We start from the raw sequence: 10,559 nt of genomic DNA, 5'->3' as shown, positions 1-10,559 counted from the left end.
CATTCATATTTACCACTTTAATCACAATCTTCGGGCTAAATGAATTAGAATCAACACGCAAGTTTTTGAACTTTTTTTTAAAAGGGAAATTCACTATTATACCAAATATAGGGGCCAAATTATTAAAAAAAAAATCATACATGAAATGGACTTTAGAAACACACCCGAAGCTCATTTACAACATAACAAAGAGTCTTTTAACTTCTTAGAAATTACAAAACTTTCATCAATTTCTTAAAACAAGCCTAACCCCAAAACCTCCTAAAAAATCCAAAATACTCAATAGGACATCAAAGTAATTTTTATTTATATTATTAGTGTTAAGAATAGGTATATAACTAAATATATCTTTTTTTAATCTCACAACCACTTTTCTTATTTTTCTCATCATACATACCATATTTTTTTAAATATATATTGTTCCCGATAAGCATATAGGGTTTATGATAGTAACCAAACTTATTAACATATATGAGCAATTAATTATGTAAAGGTGGTATCATCACTAGCCTATACAAATATAAAAACGTAAGGTTATAAGCTTAAAAAGATGCATATGCTTAAACTTTGGTACATGACTTTTAAGGTTACATGTGGTGTATGACAACTTCGATATCCACCTCTTCACATTAAATCCGGGTAACACATCCTTTTCATCCCAATCAATGGAGGCCAGAAACGAAAGTGACTCCAGTAGAAGGCAGCCATGAAGTCCCAGCAATAAAATTAGAAACAGTAAACTCAACAGCCTCATCAGCTCCGATCACATGAAACCCAGGCCATTGCACCCTTTTGCCCAATCCGGCCCCCGGCCCCCCATTCGCATACTCCGCGAAGTACAGTGTCTTGAGGCTGGATCCTCCAGCCCCAGGCCACTCCACCCAGCCTTGGGGTGCAATCACGTCGTCTATGGTTGATTCCATGACGATGGCTCTAGAGTATTGCTTCCATGGCCTCCCCAAATACGAGCTGTAGGAATGCTTAACTGGAGAGAAGTCCGAGCTGGGTATGATCCTACAGTTTTGGACCGAGAACCCAGTTTTTTGTCCAGGATCAGACCTACCATTTGCCAGAATTGCATTGTAGCCCTTGTGCCTGCGTAGCACCAGATCACAACTCTGAAACACAGCAGCAGCGTTGCCAAAGATGAAGTCTATTGTGCCATAGATGTCACATTCTCTGTAGAACTGACGGAGGGCATAGGCGTAGAGAGTGTCTTGGTAGCCAACAATGCTACACCTGTAGAGAACTGAGCGATCAGAAGAGATGTAGAGAGCCAAGGCTTGCTCTCCTTGAGGGCCTGCTGTGTTTTGGAACCCTATATCCCTAGCAATAAACCCATCTCCTGTTACGGCTGCCCATGCCATGCAAACCAGGAAGAAACATTACACAATGTTTTTGGCAATTGATGAAACCAATAATAAACATTACATGCACAATTCAATTATCATCCAAAATCTGGATGAAGATTATAGAGGTAAATAACACATTATTTTTATCACGTTGTTTGACAAGTACTTATTACAACTTTAATTATTAGGGTCAATTTTAAATGTTTAATTACACATTTCAATTGACACGTGATGTGATTAGTTAATTCAAAAATGTGGATTTTACCCTTCATGAGACTTGCAATGCTAACTAAAATTTGTTTACTAAACTATAAAGAAATGTTCTTTTGCCAGACAGTGTGTGGCAGCATAAAATGTTTTTGTTGCCAAATTGTGAAATCATTAGTAGTTATTGACTTTGTTTGAATGTGTGGTTAAGATTCACAGTCTAGCAATATATACACATGATCAGATAAATTTACCCCTAAATTATACATGACACTAAGACTGGCCCAATGGTAAAGTGAATGAATTATTATCATCTATCATTTGCCAACAATATAGACGTGACAAGACCCTATACATGACATTAAGACGGGCCCAATGTTAAAGTGAATGAATTATTACCATATATCATTTGACAGGAATATTATGAGAGAGAGAGAGAGAGAGAGAGAGAGAGAGAGAGTACTAACTGAAAGTAGCTGAGCCAGGCATGGAGGCACCTTTGGCAACGCTATCATCCCCAGTAATAATAGTGGAATATTTTCCATCTCCTATCAACGTAATACCATCTTTTTTAGTGTGAATCTTCTCCTCATAAACCCCTGCCTTTACATAAATCACAAACCGGCCCCCGGAAGCTGCATTGACGGCTTCCGATACAGTTTTGTAGTCACCCGATCCATCTTTGGCAACCACGGCATCAGCTTTTATGGTGGTTGCCTGAAGTAGTTTCCGGTCCCTTTGCGATACCCATTTGGCAAAAAGCCCTTGGTCAACACTACGGTGATTTGTGACCGTTGTTGTATGGTTACTTGTGATACGGTTGACAAGAGCTAATAGGTTACTTACCAACTGAGAAGCGTTGTCTATGCGCTTGGAAATTTGACCAGAAGCGTAGTCTTTGCAAGTGTCTTGGAAGGTCAACGCAGCACTGAGCCATGCTTGGATGTCATGCTTGTTTTTCCTTGGAGATTGTTTGAGTGCCAATAGGGATTGGTCTAGCCGCTTCAAGGACATGTTCATGAGCTCTTCACAATAATAGTCTGCATACATATTAATCAACATATGGTGAAAAAGGCTTGCATTCAGAGACAAATACTTACGTTTCTACACTATGAATCCGAACATATTTTGTGCGCACATATTAATGTTTAGATTTACAGTATGACTATTACCTTTGACGGAATGAACACGTTGAGGTTCACGGGCTCCAAGTTTGCCTCCCAATTTGAATTGGGAGCTGAAGTTTACAAACTCGAAGGTGGCCAACATGGTCTCAGATATGGTCTTGTTTGCAAGGGCCAACATTATATCAACATGCCCTAAACCAGACCCCATCATGGTTTGAACACATACGCTGGGATATCTAGTAAAGCTGCATTCCTTTTGAACATAAATTTGGTAGCTATCATTGGCTTGCCCTGCCCCTAACACCGAGGCCCCTCCCAGTGCCCAAAACACTACCACAAACTTCAACATTCTAAATACTACCAGAGAAAACAGACTCACAAATGTTTTAGCCAAAGAAAAGAGGCAACGGGCCCTGAAATATATAGGTGAAGGACGTGCAAAATATGTGGAAAAGTAAAGAGCCTTTTTACTGTTGGTTTGGTGGGCCCCTTGATGAAGAAGTGGGTGCTAAAATGTTCATGTCATTCCTTATAACGGACATTGCTGGCTCCTGATGCATCAGGAGCCTTTCCTCCTCCACATGCGACGTGGCCTCATTACCAAAAGACAACAGTTTTTTTATAAAAAAAAAAATAAAAAAAAAAACTCTTTTCAACTCTCTTAATTTAAGTTCTTTTAACTCAGGTCGTGCTTTTCTTTCAGAGAGACCTCTTCTTTTGATAACCTAACTCTAATAACCAGCGACGTAAACCTCCGACCATCGACCACGTAAATCTCCGATCATCAACAACATAAATTTCAAGCGAACTTAAGTAAATGATATGAAAACCAATTTACTTTAACAAAAGATATGAAAACCAATTAGCTTGCAAGGAGAGGAGAAAATTATATAACAAATTAAATACCTTTTATTTATTTATCAACAAAAGTTTATTATAAGCAAGGGTCTGGGAGTTTAAAGTAATTGAAGTTTGCTGTTGAGGAGGCTTGAGTTAAAGCTAAAACCAGCCAACAAGACTTGGGTTAGAGAGTTGAAATATGTAGAGGAGCAAAGGCTCCTGATGTATCACGAACCCAGCAATGTCCATCCTTAACCTTGACTGTGATTTGATAACGGCCTGTTTGTACACTTTTAGCACACACTTGGGGAGATCACATGATACATTTTGTACATATAAACGACGTAGTTTTTTTTTTAATTTTTAAAAAATATTATCAATAAATATCTACTTATATTATAACCTATCATAACCATAGGAGGTGGTGGTGATATGTCAAATTAATGCATGATTTTAAGTTGATTTGCGCTGCTACTCTTGACTTGAGTAATCTTATGTTTAGAAATCAGGTCACACTATAGTTTAATGCATTTATGGTGCAATTAATTATGCACCACCAATCTGCTGGCTGTAGGAGAATTTTTCAAAACCCAAATTATGCATTTTTGTTTTATTTTTGACAACTGTTATTGACAATCTAAAAAAGTCTGTTGAAGAATATGAGTCCCACATCGGAATTTTGACTAAATAAAATACAAAATATAATGAATGGTTCTACTATTAATAATACCGAGATCTTTTGTGAAAAAATCTCACACGTACTGGACTTTATATGCGGTTAAGTTGAAGACAATATCAGTATTGTTAGTAGTGGGTCGTGACCCATATCTCTGAATTTAACATGGTATCAGAACTCGAATGTAGTGTCATCCTACATTTGTTCGAGTTGAGTTTTTACTTTATATTTTTATACCGGAGTTTAGCATAATATTTTGTAAAGAAAATTTCAATAACAATTTCAAGGTTTTTGATTAGATTTTATTTGACATGTACATTGATAAAGTGGTTGGAGCTTTCCAGTTTTTTCAAGCGAAAACTAATTAATAAAAGCACATTAGATTGTGCAATTGTAGAAAGCGATTTCCAACCAACAAATGACGAAAGATATGGAAGAAATATTAATACCATGCCATCCTATTCCATTGCAGCTGTATCCTGCCCTAGCTAGTTAATGCAGCAGATATAATTATATTAATGCACACAACCTTGTTTAGAGATGCTCGCATAATTCTTTAATTTTTTTATACTTGTTATAGAAGGGTTCCAACAATGTATTAAAAGATCAAAACCGTTCTCTAAACCTTAGGTTATCGTTTTGAATTATATAAAGTATGATTGTTATAATACATGTGGTTAGTGTACCGTCATATATCGGTCGAGGGTCATGATCAGGTAGGCTTTTAATATCTGGGGGACATTAGCACATGCATGTGTGTATGTGATTCAAGTGATTGATGCAGAAAATAAGCACACGGGACAAGTCATGAACTGATCGAACAAGTAGTTTACCAGTCAAGATAATGAGAATTTCAGCCACCAATGATGAACAACAGTTCATGCTCCCAAACTTTTCGAGGAGGCTAGCGAGCTGTTTTGATACTTGGGCTACAAAAATGGTTGTGGATTTTGTTGTGTTCTTCAGATAGTAAATTCTTCCGTCTATCTCTAATGCTTCTGAAACCTTCGTGTGATTTTCTTTTCTTTATATAGTTTGTTTTAAGTCTTGTCTTGTCCCTATAGAGTCCGACCCGAAGATGAGATTTATTTTTCCTAATACGTGAGATTATTGTTCTTCAATTTAACAAATCTTTCGCCATGCTACCCTCAAATTTTCCCATTTTCAGTATTAAACGGTGAAACATTAAAAACCCAAAAAAAAAACACTTGATTAACTAAGGCGAAGAGACAACAAATTGGAACATGACACTAATCCATTTTAATTGGAATAACCGTGTATGAGCCCTAGGCCCAACCTTGAGATCCACCAACTCTCCGCAAGTGTTGATAAGAGTAGTCCATATTGACTTTTCTGGGTCGGGTCAGGTGGTCTTGACCCAACATGAGAGGAGTAAAGCAACGACGACGATCTGTTTGTAAAATCCATGTCGTTCGCTGGAAGCCCATCCCTTCCTCTGAATGTACAAACGACAAGTCATGACCATTCTCTCACTCAGTCACTGAAGCAGTGTAGCAGAGTAAATGACGGGAGAGAAGCTGCTCACGCTGCAGATAGATGGCTTCCGATGGACTTGGCTGATCTCGTGAGTGGTATCATCGTGCTTGAACAGCTGAACTCTAGTAATTACCCATTTCATATTATTTCGAAGAAATTAATCTTTGCTAATTTAGAAAACTAGTTCTCAAAAGCATTTTCTATTGTAATTCTCTTTCAAACTCGATATCTTTTGCAATTCAAAATCATCATCTTGTCTTTTCAAAAACCTGACGTATAGCCGCAGTATACTTAAGGAGTATAGCCGCGCGGCGATCGTATTTATTAGAAAATTTTGAAAAAACCGAAGTATAGCCGCAATATAATTAAAGAAAAAAAGAGAAGCCCATCAGGTGGTCTTGACCCAACCTGAGAGGAGTAAACCAACGACGACGATCTGTTTGTAAAGTCCATGTCGTTTGCTGGAACTCCCTCCATTCTCTCTCTCAGTCGCTGAAGCTGTGTGGGAGAGTAAATGGCGGGAGAGAAGTTGCTGACGCTGCAGATAGATGACTTCCGATAGACTCGGCCGAGCTCGTGAGTGGTATCATCGTGCTTGAACAGCTGAACTCTAAGCCTCCTGTAAGTAATTACCCATTTCATATTATTTCGAAGAAATTAATCTCTTCCTTTTAGCTTTTGAATAGATTAAAGCCAACCCTTCTAATGCACTTGTTTCAGAGTTTTTCACACCTACTTTTTGTGTGGTTGAGTCGTTGACATAATTTTTTATTTATTTTATATAATCATTCTGTTGATAAATTTAGAAAACTAGTTCTGCGAAGCGTTTTCTATTGTAATTCTCTTTCAAACTTGATAACTTTTGCAATTCAAAATCATCATCTTGTTGTTTTAGTAGAAAATAAAAAACCCAACTGAAGGCAGTGTTCGAAAAATCTTCCTAGGCGTTTCCTAGGCGGTAGGCGGGCGGATCCTAGGGGGTAGGCGGGAGGATAGCGCCGCGATTTCACCCTAATCGTTAGGGGTAGGCGCCAGGGAGTTAGGCGGCGCCTAGGCGGGTCGGGTGGCTGCTTCTCTACTCTTCTCGACCCAACCAGTGGCAGCGACGGCTTCTTCTCTACTCATCAGAGGTGTATCTTTGAATGTTTCTTCTTTTCTTTGTAGCTGCTGCTGGGCTCATCTTATTTCAAAGGCGCGCAAGAGGAGATGATGGAGGCAGAGAGAGCAGAGACGATGGAGGTAGAGAGAGATGGGAGGTGATGGAGGCGGATAGATGAGAGCTATATAGGACACAACGGACAGATAACTGAGGATAGGGTTCGTCCAAAAAAAGGTGAAAATAGGGTTAGTGAAACGCTATGGTTTACTTGTGCGCTGGTATTTTAACAAGTTTCTCTTATGGACCCATATACTAAAACATAACCAAATGTTTGGAACATTGACTGAAGGAGTGTGAAGTTTTGATATATTGGAACCCCATATTTTGTGATCTTCTTCTTTTTTCTCTTGATATTGCTCAACTTTTAAACCCCCTCTTGTATTATAGATTCAAGGTCATCTTCTATCTTTGAGTTTTTTCTGTTAAACTGTAAACCATGTACAAAAGAAGAGAAGTGAAAGAAATTTTTGCATTTGGAGCAAACTGTCAAACAACACCAAAAACAAGGCAGAGTCCATTTCCCACTTTGCAGCACCACAAACAATACATCCTTTCCGTCACATCTACAATTTATAATTCCACCCTCACCATGAGGACAGATGTCTATCCTCTTTCTGGAAGAAGTTTTCCAATTAAAGCAAAATTTTGAAAACATGGAAACCTAGCATTCAGTTCTCTGGTACAACCTAGTATTTAATGAATTATCTACATGATGAACAAATGTTCTCATAAGTAATTCATTTTTTTCCTTCTTTTCGTTAGGGCTAATATATATTAGTGTGTTCCAAAATACAACAGGATGCCAATTTCCCTGCCTTGTTGATCAATTCGAAACAAGAAATTGACAACATCACCATTTCAATCCAGACACAGATGTTCCTCTCTTGTTGATCAGATACTTGTCGTCTCGGTTCGATAGATGAACTCCTTAGTTTTCAGATAGGCCGAAGCGAACAGGAACCCCCTTGACCCTGAGCCAAGCATTCCCTTTCAAGAAAGGCCCTACAGTATATTTCATAGCCTCTTGCTTGTCAATGACTTTGTATCCAGACCACTTGACCCTGTTATCAGTCTTGGCACCTGGTCCCTTGTTGTTATACTCTGCATAATACAGCGTTTTCAGTGCAAAGTCTCCTTGCCATGGTGTCCATCCATCTGGGTGAATCAGATCCTCAATTGTTGAGCCCATCACTATGGTTCTTGAGAATTCCTTCCATGGCCTCCCGAGGTAGGTCTTGAACTGAGACTTTACTGGCTCAAGATCTTTGTCAGGCATGATTTTGCAATTCTGCAGAACTATTCCTGTGGTTTCCCTTTTGTCGGTCCGTCCCTGGGCAGTAACAATGTTTTGTTGGTTTTCCATAGGTTTCCTGACGTAGATCAAGCAGTTCTGAAAGATAGCAGCAGCGTCACCAAAGATGAAATCAACGGTGCCTGAAATAACACAGCTTTTATAGAACTGCCGATGGGTTTGTGCATACAAGGTGTCTTGGTACCCTTCAAATCGGCAGTTGAGAAAAATAGCACGGTCTGCTTGGACTCTTGCTGCCACTGCCTGATGCTTCTCAGGACCTGCCGTGTTTCTGAATCCCATGGACTTTGCCATAAAACCTTCTCCTAAGGCCGCTGAAACAGAAACAAATGAAAAAGGAATAAGTGCCATTGACAATGGCATTAACTTCTAACAGTAAGTACGGAAGTGGAGCATATCATATGGTTTAAAATGGTGAGTTAGGCCTTATATATATATATAAGTTCTTGCCTAAGTTTTGCACATACCAAAAGATGCAGTTTGGAATGTCCTAACTCCGTCCGCAAAGTTCTTATTCCCGGTGATGATGCTCTTCTGTGACCCATCACCGTATATGGTAACATTTGGCATTTTTTTTGTCACAATCACAGTCTCATCATAGACTCCTCCTTTAACGTAGATGATATATCTGAATTTTCATAAGGGTAAAAACAAACAAACAAATAAATAAAGATAGCAAGTGTGTGTAATTCTTTTTTCTTCTTTTTCTTTTTCAGAAGTGAAGGAACAAAACGCATACCGTCCTTCATATTTTGCAGGCATGGCTGCCAAGGCTTCACTAATGGTTTTGAAGTTTCCACTGCCATCTTTTGCCACAGTCACATTAGGTGTGGGCTTCTCATCGTTTTTCTTCAACACCCTTCGCTCCTCATGGCTCATCCAGGTAGGAAACCCATCCTTGTTCTGTGCTAGAAGACGACGTTTTGCTCCCGAAACTGCTGCTGTAACCGGTAGCTGGAATTGGGAAAGGAGGGAAAGCATGGCCAAGGAATTGCTGGTGAATTCCTTGGAGGCCTGCAACATCTTCTCCAAGTCAGACTTCAATTTTCCATCAGGAAACCCATCAACACACGTCTGCTGGTAAGATATGACTGCACTCAGCCAAGTGTTCAAGAGACCAGTTCGAATCTTCCCCGAAGCAGTTGTGTTGCCAATTTGAGAAATCGCATCCCCTAATTCGTCCATGGCATCTTCAAACAACACTTTGCAATCCTCAAATGCTCCCTTCTCTTCTGGGCTGTTAAAAGTGAGCTCGCTGGATTTGCTGTAGGCAATCCTGGCCTCATCCGAGGCTGCTGAGATAGCGGTCTTGATGAATTCCTTTGGTTTAGATGCGCCCTTTGCCTTTCCGATGATGCTCTCGCACTTGTCCTCGTAGTCTGTTGCGCCACACATCTGCTTCATGATCTTCTCACCTTTTGCCGGCTCTTTCTTCTTGGCTTGATCGTTCTTGGGTTGAGCTTTTGCCGGAGCAGGCTTAGAATTGGCTGTTTTGTCTTGCTTAGCATTGCCCTTCTTACTATTAAGTTTGTTCAAAAGTAAATAGGCTCCGACAGCAATCAGAATAAGCAGCACGACGACGACAACTGCGATGATAATTCTCTTCCTCATTTTACGTGCCCTCTCAGCCTTTCGGCGTTCGGATATCTGGTCAAAATCCTGGAATGCCATTGCGAGAGTGGCTAAGGCAGAGGAGCCTCTGCCTTAATAATCCAGGCCCAGGCACACGGCGACAGAGAGAAAGAGACTGGAAAGAGATTGAAATACGATGGTGTTTCAGTTTTAATCAATTTCCTCTTCCTATCTCTTTGTTCTTCAGTTTGGAATTTGAGTCTCCATTATTATTTTGGCAATTGACAGAGGAGGGCTGGTCAGGAGAGTTTTCAGGTTTTCTATTTTTCAAAAGTTAGTTAGAGATGACAACAGGGGTCCTTTCCTTTCCAACCGCATTTCCCTCGCGAATTCTTTCCTTCAGGTCAATTTTCAGCTTCCAAAATTACGTCTAGACCCCCGACTCTCAAACTATATGTGAGCATGTATTGTTCAAATTTGTCAATGAATTCAAAGGCTGTGTTCTTTTGTGAGGTTATGATTTTAGCTCCAACAAATTCATGACTCAGAATCCAGTCTACATTCTTCAACCAATTAAAGCACCAATGCTGCTAGAAGGATCAAATTTTGACCACGTTAGCTGCCCATATGATGTGTACTTATAGCATCCATTGTTATGACTTATTGCCACACACATCAACTGCCATGTCATGCGATTAGCTAATATGACCGCAAAACGCAATCCAATCTACATTCTTCAACTAATTAAAGAACGAATGTTGCTAGAAGGATAGCATTTTTACCACATTAACTGGCCTATATGACGTGTGCTTATAAC

At 39.5% G+C, this 10,559-nt stretch overlaps 2 protein-coding genes and 1 long non-coding RNA gene across 3 annotated transcripts; 1 reads left to right on the top strand and 2 right to left on the bottom strand.

Annotated features, from left to right (window-relative positions):
- Window positions 1-609: 609 nt before the first annotated feature.
- On the bottom strand, window positions 610-3,035 carry LOC117635749 (pectinesterase). Its single transcript, XM_034370105.1, has 3 exons — window positions 2,732-3,035; window positions 2,027-2,599; window positions 610-1,354 (listed from the first exon to the last, which is right to left on the bottom strand). Exons 1-3 carry the CDS (start codon window positions 3,033-3,035, stop codon window positions 663-665), a joined length of 1,569 nt encoding a protein of 522 aa, XP_034225996.1. The 3' UTR covers window positions 610-662.
- Window positions 3,036-6,178: 3,143 nt separating this feature from the next.
- LOC117633836 lies at window positions 6,179-7,188 on the top strand. Its single transcript, XR_004586710.1, has 2 exons — window positions 6,179-6,320; window positions 6,864-7,188. It is a non-coding gene; the product is annotated as an uncharacterized LOC117633836 (long non-coding RNA).
- Window positions 7,189-7,347: 159 nt separating this feature from the next.
- On the bottom strand, window positions 7,348-10,028 carry LOC117633834 (pectinesterase-like). The gene is made up of 3 exons (XM_034367640.1): window positions 8,910-10,028; window positions 8,638-8,798; window positions 7,348-8,484 (listed from the first exon to the last, which is right to left on the bottom strand). The coding sequence occupies exons 1-3, from the start codon at window positions 9,839-9,841 to the stop codon at window positions 7,787-7,789; spliced, it is 1,791 nt and encodes a 596-aa protein (XP_034223531.1). The 5' UTR covers window positions 9,842-10,028; the 3' UTR covers window positions 7,348-7,786.
- Between the last annotated feature and the right edge of the window lie 531 nt (window positions 10,029-10,559).

The sequence above is a fragment of the Prunus dulcis genome, chromosome 7 (assembly GCF_902201215.1).
Source record: "Prunus dulcis chromosome 7, ALMONDv2, whole genome shotgun sequence".
In the NCBI taxonomy this organism is placed as follows: domain Eukaryota; kingdom Viridiplantae; phylum Streptophyta; class Magnoliopsida; order Rosales; family Rosaceae; genus Prunus; species Prunus dulcis.
This window is presented reverse-complemented; position numbering and strand designations above follow the sequence as displayed.

What these genes read in the sequence shown, in the direction of transcription:
- LOC117633834 (XM_034367640.1), bottom strand. Translation starts at nt 9,841, where the DNA reads ATGGCATTCCAGGATTTTGACCAGATATCCGAACGCCGAAAGGCTGAG. An exon ending in CCTGCAAAATATGAAGGACG is followed by an intron (nt 8,799 to 8,909) that starts GTATGCGTTTTG and finishes ATGAAAATTCAG; the next exon opens with ATATATCATCTACGTTAAAG. An exon ending in ATTCCAAACTGCATCTTTTG is followed by an intron (nt 8,485 to 8,637) that starts GTATGTGCAAAA and finishes TTTCTGTTTCAG; the next exon opens with CGGCCTTAGGAGAAGGTTTT.
- LOC117635749 (XM_034370105.1), bottom strand. Translation starts at nt 3,035, where the DNA reads ATGTTGAAGTTTGTGGTAGTGTTTTGGGCACTGGGAGGGGCCTCGGTG. An exon ending in ACGTGTTCATTCCGTCAAAG is followed by an intron (nt 2,600 to 2,731) that starts GTAATAGTCATA and finishes ATATGTATGCAG; the next exon opens with ACTATTATTGTGAAGAGCTC. An exon ending in GCCTGGCTCAGCTACTTTCA is followed by an intron (nt 1,355 to 2,026) that starts GTTAGTACTCTC and finishes TGGCATGGGCAG; the next exon opens with CCGTAACAGGAGATGGGTTT.